The sequence below is a fragment of the Monodon monoceros genome, unplaced genomic scaffold (assembly GCF_005190385.1).
Source record: "Monodon monoceros isolate NGI ecotype Baffin Bay Population unplaced genomic scaffold, NGI_Narwhal_1 Super_Scaffold_16, whole genome shotgun sequence".
In the NCBI taxonomy this organism is placed as follows: Eukaryota; Metazoa; Chordata; class Mammalia; order Artiodactyla; family Monodontidae; genus Monodon; species Monodon monoceros.
This window is the reverse complement of record NW_021703772.1, coordinates 108495213-108510223: the sequence shown is the minus strand read 5'-3', so window position 1 is coordinate 108510223 and position 15011 is coordinate 108495213. Positions and strand designations below refer to the sequence as shown.

Below are 15011 nucleotides of genomic sequence, written 5' to 3'. Positions count from 1 at the left end.
ACAGATTTTCTTTCTTTCAGCACTTTAAAAATGTTATTCCTCTGTCATGTGCTTTTTTCCTGATAAAAAGTCAGCTATCACTCTTTTCTTTTTTAAAATAAATTTATTTATTTATTTTTGGCTGTGTTGGGACTTCATTGCTGCACGCAAGCTTTCTCTAGTTGTGGCGAGCAGGGGCTACTCTTCATTGCGGTGCACGGGCTTCTCACTGCAGTGGCTCCTCTTGTTGCGGAGCACGGGTTCTAGGCACGCAGGCTTCAGTAGTTGTGGCATGTGGGCTCAGTAGTTGTAGCTCACGGGCTCTAGAGCACAGGCTCAGTATTTATGGCGCAGGGGCTTAGTTGCTCTGTGGCATGTGGGATCATCCCGGACCGGGGCTCGAACCCATGTCCCCTGCATTGGCAGGCGGATTCTTAACCACTGCGCCACCGGGAAAGTCCTCAGCTATCACTCTTATTGTTATATCTGTGTATGGTATGTCTTTTTTGTTTTCCTGACTACTTTTTAAAGATTATCTTTGGTTTTCAGCATTTGACTATGACATGCCTAGGTGTGACCTTCTTTGTATTTATCCTGCACGTGTGTGTGTGTGTGTGCGCATGCGCATGTGCGTGCACTGGTTTGGGGGCTGGGGGGTAACACACAGTGAGGCCGGACAAAGACCAAGAGAAAAGCTAGAAGAGTTTTACAGTTTTGTTATATCACAGTTCACACCATGCAGGACCCCTCGGGGGGGAAGCACTAGGGTTGGTCACTAGGAAGAAGGCAAGGCAGGAACTGTGGGCAAGAGCTTTAACTGTGGTTTCCCCAGGAATGAATGGGTGAGGCAGGGCAAGACTGGCTAATTTGAATATTTCAATAAGCTCTGGAGCATAGGAGATGTCCCTGCATGTCTTATATCTGGCCTTGGGCGATTAGGGTGGGTATATAGTGGCCCAGAGTTGAAGAGTCCAATAAGTGAAGTGGTTGAGGGTGTGGACTAGATTGGCTGTTCAAGAGAACTGACTGGCCTTTAGCCAGGGCCAAAACTGGGTCAAGAGAGCATTTTTAAGAAACTGTATTTCTGGAGTCACTAAGGCTCTTGGATCCATGAGTTGTTTTTCATCACACCTTGACAATTTTTGGCCAGTATTTCTCCAAACATATTTGTTAAACTGCTTGATACTGCCTCACAGGTTATTACATATATTCATTTATTATTTTTCTCAATCGTTTTTCCCTCTTTGCTTTTCAATTTGGATAATTTCCATTAACCTGTCTTCAAGTTCTCTGATCCTTTTTTTTTTGCAGTGTTTAATCTTAAGCCTACCCACGAAATTGGTTTTTAAAAATTTCATCTCTCCTAAAATTCCCCACATCTTCATCCTTTGTATATATCCATTCCTATTGTTTCTTTAACATATTTATAATTATTTCCTTTTTAAATAAATTTTATTTTTTGGCTGCAGTTGGGTCTTCGTTGCCGTGTGCAGGCTTTCTCCAGTTGCAGCGAGCAGGGGCTACTCTTCATTGCGGCGCGTGGGCTTCTCATTGCGGTGGCTTCTCTTGTTGTGGAGCACAGGCTCCAGGCGCACAGTAGTTGTGGGTCGCAGGCTCAGTAGTTGTGGTACACGGGCCTAGTTGCTCCACAGCATGTGGGATCTTCCCGGACTGGGCATCGAACCCATGTCCCCTGCATTAGCAGGGGGGTTCTTAACCACTGCACCACCAGGGAAGTCCCTATAATTACTCTAAAATTCTTATTCAACAATTTCAACATCTTGGTTGTCTGCAGATCTCTTGACTTTTTCCCCCTTGTTTATGTGTCCTAATATTCATCCCTGTTTCTTACGTCTGATCTGTGATTGTATACTGGACATTCTGAGTGATATAGAGACTCTGGATTCATTAATTTTCCCATGAAAACTGTTGAGTTTTAGTAGGGAGTTAAGTTACTACTGGATCACCTTGATTCTTCGAAGGCTTGACTTTACACTTTATTAGAGTGGTTCTATTTTAGTTTTGCCCTTAGTCCTAGGGCCTAGACCCGAGTTCAGCGGAAAGCCCCAAATATTTACTGAGCCTCTCTAACTTGGTGGGACATAAATGCCAAACTTTCCCTCCCCAGCGCCAGACATCTTCTGAGCTTTTCCAGCCTTCCAGCTGTTGCTTTGTTTGGCCCTCTTGGAATCCTGCTTTGTTCAAGCATAATTTAGGAGTCAGCCAAGGATTTGAGGGGAGTATGCACGGCAAATTCAAAGCTCTGTGGCTTCCTCCTTTCTGGGATTTTCCACCTTCAATTTCCAGCTGCTTGGGCAGCCTCTGAACTCTGACTTGGTTCCTCAGCCCTGTAGAACAGCCACTTTTTGTTTTATTCCCTGTGGGCCACATGAGGAATAGTTGCTTAAATGTGGATCTTATCCAGTGTGTTTCTCTTCTTTCAGGGGTTGAGTCCCCTCCAGTTTTTGCCTGTCTCTGGTCACTTTCCAGTGCATTTCAACAATGTATATATATTTACTGGTTGGTCTGATACAATGCTCTTGCCACTGATGGAAGCCAGACTATAATCCAACTTCTTTTTACCTCTTTATCTGGTTGATGGTTATACAAGTGTGTTTACTTTGAAAATCTATCAAGGTGTATGTTTGTGTACTTGTACCTTCAAATGCTATACATCAATAGTAATTTTTTTACAAGAAAAAAAGAGGTTTCATGTGGGTACCCAGTTTAAAACCCCTCAGGGGCTTTCTGGTGGTTCTGGATCAACTCAGATCCCCACTCCAGCACCTCGCTCCTGGCCATGACTCCAGCCCCAGAGGTTCACTTGCAGCTCCTTAAATGAGATACACCAGCTCTCCAACCTCACTGTATCCCCACCTCCCTCATTCTACATAGATAACGCCTACTGATTCCCCAAACTTGAGTTTAAGCATCCTCTCCTTGTAGAAGCTTTTCCTGACCACCGAACCCCTCGTTCCCTCCTCCACCGTAGGTGCCCTCTGTCATGTTCTCACAGCCACAAGGTCCCTCTGCCCAACCTCCACCTCTGCAAGCGCTCCCATTACACCAGCTTGCGGTGTCCAGTGAGCACCTGAATGGCGGGAACCGTACCTTCAACCTTAAATCCAGCCCCAGCGTAAGAGCTCAGAGAATTTGCAAAATGAACAAAGTCCATGCCATCCTTCCTGTTATGGTTAGTGCTTCTGGGGCAGCTTGTCTGCCAGATCCTGCCTGGGGCAGTCCCCCAAACTTGGGGACCTCGAAGAGGCCTGGGTGCTCCCCTGAGAATCTAGAGAATTGGCTGCACCTGGACCTAGCTCCTCAGCAGACAAGGCGTTCGGGTAAAGCTCTTCCTCCTGTCCAGGCCTGCTGCTTCTGTCAGATGGAGGGATGGAAGTTCGAGCTCTAACGACTTACCTTTCCTAAGCATAAAAGCTGAATGACGGACCAGACGGTTTTAAAGAAGAGAAGGAAAAGTTTATTGTGTTGAGCAGACCTTATTTTCATTACAGTACCAGGAAATTCATTCTCAATCCATTTCAGGCACAGAGGGCTCTGTAGACATTTACTGTCCCGGTGCTTGTTCCCGAGCAAGGGGCAGCACCTGGACCTTTGTTGCATTTAATGGAACAGGATTACAGTAAAATAGAAGAGTTACAAAGGTTTTTGTTTTTTTTTTAAGTACAGTTTCTTTAAAAATTCTAATATTTTTCTTTGTTTTTTCCATGTTTACCTTATTATTAGCAAAAACAACTGGTTGGAAACCACCGTACTTGATAATCTTTTCTCAAATTGCTCACCTTAGGTTAATGTATTTTGCCATTTTTATTGTGAAGAGGAATTATGTCCTTTTCTTTGGAAATCTAAAAGGTGACACGTAAGGCAATGCATAAATTACAGGTGGGACGAAGGCCTTGCCTCAAACCCTAACTTGTGTCCTACTTACATCTGCCACATTTGGCCTCTGTGTTGCTAGGTAATTGGAAAAGACTCAGGAGATGGCCTCACTTTCGGACTGCTTCTGGGGAGCATGCAGGTGCCTGAAGCTGATTTCGTGGTTTGTTTTTATAAGCTGTCAGCACTCAGTGACACCCTGAGAGGGAGAGATCCTCTACTCAGTGCCCTGACTCACCGCCACCCAGAAGCTTCATTTCTGTATTAGATTGAGAGATCAAAGACCAAATAATGAAAGAGAAATTGGTATCCTCCAGATACTCTGAAGTACCAATAAAGACCTGAGTTAATGACGTCGAATTTGTGGAATTCAGTCAGGTTATTACCAAAGTCCTAATAAAGATCCTTCCTCACTATAGCAAGACTGGGAAAATAGGAATTTAAATTAAAAAGGTTATCCCACCAGACTAGACACAAAACAGCAATATTCAAGTTGATTAACCCTCATCATCCCACAAAAGTGTCCCCATAAAAATCAAATGCTTAAAAAACTAATTATTAAAATTACACAATGGAATATATTTAAATAACTTTGCACACAACACACCCTGCATTCATTGTTACCAAGAGAAAGCTTCACCAAAACACTTCCACTTCCATGATACTGATACCACAGCACGAACATTTTACTCAGAAAAATGCACGAGATGTCCTCTTGAAACTCTTGAGTTGAATTACTTCTTTTAATCATCCATGGCAATTTCAGGAAAAAAAGAAAACTGCTTTCAAGTAGCCAAATTTACTCCCAAGGGGGTGTCGGGGAGGAGGAACCACCTTATGCTCGCTGCTGTGAGGGCGGGGTCTGACCCGTTCCAAGTTACGAGGTCAGTAAAGTGGAATTCCCAGCCGAAGGAAACTGGGATTTTCATTTCCCTTCCAGTCTCTTCTGGAAACCGCACTGCTGTCCCTGGCCGTCAGCCCCTTCACTCAGTAATCCTGCAACCAGACAGACGTTGTTCGTTCCATCAGACCTTTCACAAGGCTCATGATATGAGGGCGTGAGGACAGCAGAGTCGATTAAGCTCCCTTCTTGGAAAGTACTACCTGATTTTTATGAAAACTTTGCTCCCCGCCGCCCCCCGAGCTGAGCTCAACACAGTACGTGGGCCTACCAGATGCACGTGTGCTTGGCAGGCAGGCAAACAGCTCTACGTTTCAATCTGAAGTGCCATTTTGACAGCTTCAGCACTCCCTCAGGCGTGTGGAAAACTGCCGCACCAGCGCTCTCAGCGTGGCAAGTATTCAGGACGCTTTTAAAAGAAACACAGGCACGTCCCTGCAGCTCCGAGAGCAGGCCGCGTGCACCCGTTCTGACCTCCATCAAATACCACTGTTCGCAAGACATAAAAACCCACACTGTTGCGTGTCGTTCTGATGTGTCACATTATGTCACATTGCTCTGGCACTGATTCAGAAAGAAAAAGTTTCCACTGTGGCATGATGAAGGGGGAAAAAACCCATTACGTATGAAAAGATGGTTGAGAACAACGTACTGTGAGTGGCTTCCAGAAGCTTGCACTTCTAGGTAAAATCAGTTCACGTTTCTTGTGAAAAATCTCTCCTATCTTTCCCGTCACAATTTGCTTTCATACGGTAGAGAGAACAGACAAAGCTGACCAAGACCAAATTTTAGTGGCGGTATCATTTCCCAGGGCGCTAGAGGTTCGTTTTGCAAGTTGCTCATGCCACGCGAACCAAGATATTCCTGGCATGAGAAGGAGGGCCCTAGGCCGTTTCAGAAGCAAGCGGGGTCTCGCATGTTTAGATTCAACTGTTAATAAGACTTAAATTTAGGGTGGTGACAAATAAGGGGCAACGAGGACACACACACACTACACAGAGAACAGATTTCACCTTCCTCATGAACGATACACGTTAAGAGCCCAGGCAGAAAGACGTGGAAAGGTGGCCTATTCCATGTCCCGAGGGAACCAGCGTTTAGAAAGCATATCCCAGTGACTTTTGTTATTTCCCGCTCAACCTCCCAGTAAATGAAGTGGGAAAACGCACAACTGCGCCCGTGGTTGTAGACAGAAGTGGCGGCGGCAGCGGCAGCCTCTCTGAAGGCTTAATTAACCCTCAGATGGACCTGACAGAATGTTTTCCACTCTCATTGATTCTATCCCTTTAGCTGCTCTGACCAGGGGAGGAGCAGCGTGGGGGGAACTCACGCTAGAGCCTTTGTCAACAGCGACACCTCTGAGGGACCTTTGCAGTCTTGGATCGATTTATCTAAAAATCTTTCGGGCTCCCTCCTCCCCAGTTTTTTAATGGACCTACAAAAGCATGCTCAAAAGCTCCCTCGGACTAAGAGACTCCCGAGCTAACCTTGGCGTGTGAATATGGAAAAAATTAATTCCTCGATATTTGTCCTAAGACTTTGGAAGGAGGCACAGTCCACGGAGTGCTCTGCTGCCGTGCCCTGCAGCCTGGGCAGCCGGGGGGCAGGACCTGCAGCCTTACAGCTGCGCAGGCCGACAGCACCCGCAAGACTCCTCGTGGGCGCCTCCCGGCTCTGCCCACCCGGCAGGAAAGGCTGCCGTGGAAGCGCCCTTCTGGGCTGCTGAAGTGAAGACACGAAAAGCCATGACCAAAGGGCCAAACCTGCTTCAAGATGCAACTCTGTGGAGTCAGAACGGGTGCAACACTGGCAATTTCTGCAAGTCAAAGGCAGCCCACCGCACTAAACTAAAAGGAATACAGAACAGTGTATAGAAAAAAGTGAATTACACAAGCAGAATCTCTCCCGATCTTGGATCTGGGAGTCTTCCATAGAGAAAAGCCAAAGCCAACTTCCCCTGGGTCTGAGAGACGAAAATCCTGTGGAGAAGAAGAGGGTAAATGATGCGACGACCGTCCTGAGGGAGCCCCGAGCCCTTCAGGACGGATCACTACAGGGGCTTACTATGGCTGTATCCAGTAAGGAAATAACAGACTTCTTTTTTAAGAAAGTGGGAAGAGAAAAGCAAAGACTTCCACAACTTAAAAAACTGCTTATAAAACAATTACTTAAAACGTTCACTGGCGCTGGGTGGAGAATAAGGACAACGTCTTCATTTCCAATTAGTCACAACGGTGCCGACGGTCTATGAAAGAGGACGGCCGATCTCCGGTCCCCCTCGCCCTCACCCCAGCGTTCCAGAGCCTCCTACTCCTGACATTTTCCCTACCCTCAGCCCAACCCACCCCCATCCTAACCGCAAATTAACCTGCCCCGAGCCGAGCCTGAAGACACATGATTGTTGGTTGGGTTTCAATTTGACAGTGAACCTGATGCTGGGGAAGGGCACAGGGGAACGCTGGCGCAAACCCCGAGGTGCGCAGACCTTGGGCAAAGCTTCTGATGGCTGATGTGGGCAGCACCTGCCCTGCGGCCCAGGCTGCAGACTGAGCTCCGCTGCCCGTAGGCTGAGGTAAGGAAGGACACGTTGGCTCTGGCTGGTGGCTTCCCGAGACACTGTGGCACGTGTGGGCTCCTGGGTGTGAGCACCACAGGGCTCGTTTTCTTCCAGTTGCCTCTGCCATCTTCCCCTCTGGTTAGAAGCCTGCTCTTTACAGAGTCCCCCAGAGATCGGCCCCTTGTCTTCCTCTGAGGTATGAATCCAGTGGAGCCTTGACTCCAGAGATCCAGAGCCGCCAGCGTGCAGGAGTCAGAATGAACGGTGCGGCACACCTGCCCAGCCAGTTCATCAGCAGTTGTATAGACAGATTGGAAAAAACTAGCATTTAATATAAAAAGTGTTCTTCAAATGGTGTAATTCCCTATCCTCCTCTGGAGATCATAATTCTTCATGTTTCTGAGGTCCTACGGAAAAGGAGAACGATTGAAAAGAGAAGGAATTATTGTCAAGTTATAAAAGTACAGACTAGGGACTTCCCTGGTGGTCCAGTGGTGAAGAATCCGCCTTCCAACGCAGGGGATGCGGGTTCGCTCCCTGGTCGGGGAACTAAGATCCCACACGCCACGGGGCAACTAAGCCCGTGCGCCTGAGCCAGCGTGCCGCCAACTACAGAGCCCATGCGCCCTGGAGCCTACGCGTCACAACTAAGAGCCCACAGGCTGAAATGAAAGATCCCGAGTGTTGCAACGAAGACCCGACACAGCCAAAAAAAAAAAAAGTACAGCCTAGGCATTTTCTGGTACGAAACCTATTATTTGTGCCCCTACCTCTGCTGTATCTCTCTTTTTAAATTTTTAGAAGCTTTGGTTTAGTGTGTTTATGTTATATTTTGAAAGCAAAAACAAAGTAAAAAAGACATTTTTAAGAACATGGAAACTACCTGCATACCCCTAACTCCATCTAAATATTGTTTTCACAAGTACAATATTTACTTCTAGGAAAAATGTACATATTTTTAGTCAGGAGTCTTCTTTTTTCACTTAGGAACATATAAACATTTTCCTATGTAGCAGTGTAGCTCACTTACTATTTTCTATTTTTGGGTGTTTAAAACTGTTTTTTAATGCCTTTGGTTTATAAGTAATAATAACATAAATTTCTCCATGTACATAACTTTCTTCTTGCATTGAATTATTTCTTTCAAGGTAAATTCTCGAGAGAGAAATTACTGAGGATATAAGCACTATAATGGCTCCTGACGATCGACTGACTGCCTTCTAACAAGGATTGTTCTAGTGCACAAAGCTTCAGCAAGGTTCACCCACGACAGGTTCATCACCATCTCCCCAACAAATGGCATTATCAATATGTACGCTTTTTTCTATGTAGCTTGTATTAATGATAGACCCCTTTAATTTGATTACTGCTTCCTCAAATTCATTTATATTTGTGTTTTCCTCTTATTTAAACAGTATGCCTACATTCTTTGCCCATTTATCTATGGAAATCCTTGAGGTTTTACTCATGAACTTAATTATTTTTTATGGTGAATATCCAACCTTTTAGCTGTGATTTTAATATCATGCCATAGTCTTCAGAATCACTCAAGATCCATGTTCTATAATTGCTTTTTGAGAATTCGTTTTGAGCTGAATACATTAAAATCCAGAGCCCAGCTTACTAATGGGTTTACAAAAGGTCACTTTTGTATTCTAATGATTTTTTTAGATTGGCTACCATCCGAGATGTACATGTAGTAGGGAAAACATTATATGAAGATTTAGTCCTCAGAACACTTTTTTTCAAATCAATACGTTCTCTGTCTTGATCCTAAATGTGTTCATTCACTAGCAATCTGACAAGAGATCCCCCAAATAATGTCAGGTTTGGCTTATGTATCACAAAACTCATGAACCTAAATAACAATAATCACAATGAAACCAGTCTTTCTTCAAAAAAAGAAAGAAAGAGAAAGAAAGAAGAAAAAACGGGCAGCAACTGCATTAATAAACACTGTTTAGAACCCAACTGAATAAGGAAAGTGAACAATATACACTAGCAGATGTCAGGATGGAAGGATTAAATAACTGTTTCTTCTAGTCCTTTTATTCATTATTCTGCTTTTGCAACAAACAGAAATTAGACAGGCCAAGAAGTACTTGCCTAAAGCCAAGAGGCTGTACGTACCTTCCCGGCTCGGTTCTTGTGCCGGTGCGTCTTTATGAAGTGCTCCCGATTCCTTCTCCTCCTGAAAGCGTGTCTGTAGCTGTTTGATCTCCTGATCGTAGTCCTGCCACTCTGGGACAATTCGAACAGCGGCCTCCAGCTTGGGCTCTTTGGTCATTGGATTATTACACTGTGAAAACCAAAATAACACACTTCAACTGAGCTGAAGGAAGGGTATGTTACACAGAATTCAAAGGTGTTTCTGTTCTTGGGTTACAGGTCCTTACTGGACAAAGAGAACAATACTGAGGAAGCAAACCATATTAGCAGAAGCAGTGTGGTAGTGAGTGGGCCGTACAAAGCTTCCGCAAAGAAGTTGTGGAGCGCTACTGGAAGGCAGGAAAAGAAACACTGGTAACATTACAAGGCACAGAGTGATCTGGAAGATCAGTGGTAACTTCACCAATTCTAAGTAGTGAAAACAACCCCATCACGCACTGGAGGATTTGGCTTCCTGCTGAGGTTGCTGTAAGAAGTTCTGCAGTCCCTGAACCACACAGTTAAAGAGAAAGACTAAATTATCTAGTCATCCATCAGACAGGACTAAGATGCAGAAAAGAGCCACCGACAACTTACCAAATCAATTGTTTTTGCCCTTTTCTTAGAGGCATCGTCACACCATGTTTCACACCAAAGCCATTCTTGAGGGAGTGATTTAATTGGCACCTGGTGGATCATGTTATTGGGCAAATCCTGTTCGGAAGAGAATATAAAACACAACAATCTAAAGTTCTAGGGTAATAAACAACAAGGTCCTACTGCAGAGCAGAGGGAACTATATTCAATATCCTGTGATAAACAATAATGGAAAAGAATATGAAAAAGAAAAAATATACGTATGTATAACTGAATCACTTTGCATTACAGCAGAAATTACCACCACATTGTAAATCAACTATACTTCAATAAAATATAAAAGAAAATGTTTAGAAATAAAGTCCTAGGGGAAATTTAAATAAATGCACAGCGAATTAGCTGTTCATTACATATCATATGTCAGTCACAAATTTTTAAAACAGAAAAGAGTCCGTACCAAAAACCTTAGAGAAACTAAAATATTTATTTCCGGTGTTTTTAAAAACCACAAAGTTTAGAGGATCCATAAAACATCTACCCACAATAAGCATCTGAAAAACTTTAGCTTAAAACTCACAAACAGCCTGCACCTAGATTCCCTCCATGAGGGCAATTCTAAGAAAAACAGTACTGCCTTCTAAAAGCCAATTAAGCGTCAAGTGTGGCTCTTGTACTTCAAGGGTTTGCTTAAATTAAGGAAGCTCTGAATCCACCTTGTCTACTGAGGCTTGATCCCAAGTAGATGAAGCCCACATGTTTTCTAGCCAGCTGTACTCTATGCTTTGAAGCTTTTCTCTTAGGAAAACTTGTGCGTTTGACACAATAAAACGTTCCATTGACCAAAGACACAAACAACCAATACGATCCGATAATTTCACTTCTGGGTATATACACAAAAGAACTGAAAGCAGAGACTCAAACGGATACTTGTACACCGATGTGCACAGAGGCATTATTCACAAGTCAAAAGATGGAAATAAGCCAAATGTCCATCAACAGATGAATATCCAAACAAAATGTATATACATACAATGAAATATTATTTGATCTTAACAGGAAGGAAAGTTAGATACATGCTACAGCATGGAGGAATCTTGAAAACATTATGCTAAGTGAAATAAAACAAACACAAAAGGAAAAAGATTGTGTGATTCCAAAAGTACCTGGAATAAGCAAATGCATACTGACAGAAAATAGAATAGAGGTTACCAGGGGCTGGGGGCAGGAGAAAAGGGGAGTTAACTGTTTAATGGGTACAGAGTTTCTGTTTGGGATGATGAAACAGTTCTGGAGATGGACAGCTGCCCACTGTAAATGTACTTAATCCCACTGAACATTTAAAAATAGTTAAAATGGTAAATTTTACCACAGTAAAAGATAATCAAGGTAAAATACAGATACTTTCGGACAACAAAAACTGAATTTGTTACTAGTGAACACTAAGTAAAGGACCATCTTCAGGCAGAAGGAAAATGATCCAATATGGAAGCCCAGAAATGCAGGGAAGAATGCAGAGTAACCCAAAGGGTAACTATGTTAGTTCAAATTTAAATAGATGCTGACTGTATTAAACAAGAAGAATAACTTCTTCTGGGGTTTAAAATATAGACAGATCTAAAATACATGGCAACAAAGTACTTAGGTTGAGATAAGGATAAATGGACTAATGAGTTCTAAGACAATGACACTCAAAATGTAGTCTGTGGACTGGCAGCACAGAGTTTGCTAGGAATGCAGATTCTAAGGCCCAACCATATACCTACTGAGTCAGCCTGTGGGGGATGGGGCCCAGGGCTTAAGGCTTTAATAAGTTCTTCAGGTGATTTTTTTATATATGCTAAAATTTGAGAAGAACTGTTCTGATGTTTTTGCACTGTCTGGTAGATGAGTAAAATACACTAATTAACATTAGCCTTTGCAAAGTCAGAAATGCATACTGTAATCTCTAGGCTAATCAGTAAAAAATTACTTTAAGTGTATAGTTTAATAGAGGGAAAATGGAATTATGAAAAATCCTCAATCAATCTGAAAGAAACTGACAGGAGAAAAAAGAAATACAGGACATATGGAATAAGCAGGACTATGGAGAAGCCAAACTTGTTGGTGATTACATTAACTATAAACGGACTAATGTTCAAATTAAATAACTGTCACAACCACATGAAAAAACAAACCAATATAAGCTATTTATAAGAAACAAACTAAAACATAAGGATAAAGAATGACTGAGGGGCTTCCCTGGTGGCGCAGTGGTTGAGAGTCCGCCTGCTGACGCAGGGGACACGGGTTCGTGCACCAGTCCGGGAGGATCCCACATGCCGCGAAGCGGCTGGGCCCGTGGGCCATGGCCGATGAGCCTGCACGTCCGGAGCCTGTGCTCCACAACGGGAGAGGCCCCAACAGTGAGAGGCCCGCGTACCACACACACACACACACACACACAAAAAAAGAATGATTGAGAACAGAAGGATAAAAAAATATACCACGTAACACTAACTAAAAGGAAAAGCAGCGTAGCTGCACTAGTACTAGATGAAGCACACTTTAAGCCCCTGCCCAAAAAGCATTAACAGAGATAATAAAAGGTTAATTTGTCAGACATATATATGACTTCTAAGTTTTTAGGCACTGAATGATAGTCTCTAAGCACATCAAGCAAAATTTGACAAAACCAAAGACAAGAAAGATTTCACAATATGGAAAGAGATTTTAGCACAATTCTCTCAGTAACTAATAGAAAAACACACAGACAAAACACACACAACAACATAGCACTAAACCTCACCTAATGGACATACGTAGAAAAACATTACACCTAACATCTGCAGAATATGAAACCAGTTGAAATGTTTACCAAAACTGATCATATCTGGGTCAGCTCAACGAGCAAAGCTCAACAAACTTCAAATGGCTGAGATCATACACAATACTTTCTCAGACTAGAGCAACTGGGCTAGAACAAAAAAAAAAACCCTGGAAAATCTCCATGTACATAGTGAAAGAAACAAGAGGGGAATTAAAATATCTATTAATGAAGGCAGTAATGGAGGAACTGAGAAACACAAAAGACATATAGAAAACAAGTAGGAAATTGGCCGATGTAAATCCTACCACACTAATAATTACATTACATGTAAAGGGATTAAACTCTCTAACTGAAAGCCACATGGGCTGCCAGCTCACATCTAACAATTTAACAGATTAACAATAAGTATTACTCAAAATTACATAGAGCGTCAGGAATTCTTACACTGCTGATGGGAGCATAAATCAGAACTACTTTGGAAAACTGTTTGGAATTACCTAGTAAAGATAAAGATGGACCAATCTGATGACCCAGCAATTCAACTTGTAGTTGTACACACAATTAAAATACGTATACATGTGCATCAACCAAGACATGTGCATAAACGATGATCACAGCAGCATTATTTGTAGAAGACAAAAATGGAAAACAACCCAAATGTACAATAAACAAAACATACTACCACTTCACACAACAATACGGATGAATCTCACTAACATAACATTAAGCAGAAGAAGTTAGACTCAAAAGAGTACATCTTGTATAATCCCACTGAGACAGGCAGAAAAAAACAGGTAAAACTATAGTGTTTAAGGATACATGTGTAAGTAGTAATTCAATACAGAAAAGCAATGGAGTGATTACCACAAAAGTCAGGATGCTGGATACTTCCGTTAAAGAGGGTGGCTTCTGGGATGCTAGTAATGTTGTATTTCTAAAACTGGGTGGTAGTACATGGGCATGTGCTTCGTGGTAATTCACTGATGCATATGAATATGTATATATTTATAAATTTTTGTTTTGTACACTCACTTTTCTTTATGGGTGCTATATATCACAAATGCTTAAAAACGTTTAAGGCAGACTTAAGCAAAACAAAATATGTGAAACTATGTATCTAAAACGCAAGCTATAATCTCACCTCTAAAAAATGTTTAGCATTAATAAACAGTGACTCATCCAAACTTCTTAAAAAACACCATGGTTGCTGATATGGGAAATTATCATACTATATTCTATGCTGTGAATCCTGAGCTAGTTAGTTCCTAAAGAAGAGAAATACACTGACCCTAGTAGGCAGAGAAACAAATTGATCAGATTAGCTGGGTACAAAACGAAAAGATAAGGTAATGGTTCTGAGTGGCAGTGTCCTCCTTCTATCTCCCTCCCCAAACCAACCTCAGGCCCATGACATTTTTCACCATTATGTCCTCTCTTGAGGACAGATAAAAATGTCACACACACACACACACACACACACACACACACAAATTCCTTTCCATGAAGACATAAAACACTGTCCCAACAGAGAAGTGAGAAGCAAATACTACACTTCATTTTCCGACACAACATTGTATACCCATCACTGAAACGGTTAACCAAAAAAATGGCCACTTACTTGATCAAGATTTGAAAGGCTGTTAGGATCCTGACTCAGACCTTGGTACTGTCCCCTGAGTCTGTCACCAGCAGCTATTTTCCTAAACTTCTTCAGATCCACGACATACAATGCACTGGACAGAGAAAATCCATTTGTTATAACCATGGATTATCGCAGGAAAAGTAACCACACTGATTAATGGAACAGATCACTAGGCAAACATTCTGGCTTCTCTTTGAAAAGGTAAGCTGAGGTCTACAGTGGAGCTCAGAGTCAGTCTGTGCTACTTCAAAGATGGCTAAGGAAGTTATTACAAAATCCATATTCTGGTACCACAAGCTCACTTTGTCACTGTTCTTTAAGTAACTGCCTTCCAAAGGAAATCATCTCTGACAAAAGATTCCTAGCAAATGTCAGCAGATTTGGTAATAAAGACTGATAACCATTAGTTGAAGATATCCTGATGATGTCTTAAATGTTATAGGAGAAGAAAAAACACCCAAATGTTACAGTTCTTTTGGACCAAGAA

The 15011-nt window shown here is 42.5% G+C and overlaps 1 protein-coding gene across 3 annotated transcripts in view; it reads right to left on the bottom strand.

Moving 5' to 3' along the window:
• Window positions 1-3460: 3460 nt before the first annotated feature.
• Window positions 3461-15011, bottom strand: part of UGGT1 (UDP-glucose glycoprotein glucosyltransferase 1) — a 108713-nt gene continuing 97162 nt past the window's right edge. For 2 of the 3 annotated variants that reach the window (XM_029224765.1, XM_029224767.1), the window contains 4 exons: window positions 14501-14615; window positions 10077-10193; window positions 9462-9630; window positions 3464-7738 (listed from right to left, as the gene is read on the bottom strand). In XM_029224765.1, coding sequence (XP_029080598.1) covers window positions 7713-7738; window positions 9462-9630; window positions 10077-10193; window positions 14501-14615 — 427 coding nt within the window. In that variant the 3' untranslated portion in view covers window positions 3464-7712. Of the gene's footprint in view, window positions 7739-9461; window positions 9631-10076; window positions 10194-14500; window positions 14616-15011 lie in introns of all 3 variants that reach the window. The other variant, XM_029224766.1, reaches the window with a different exon arrangement.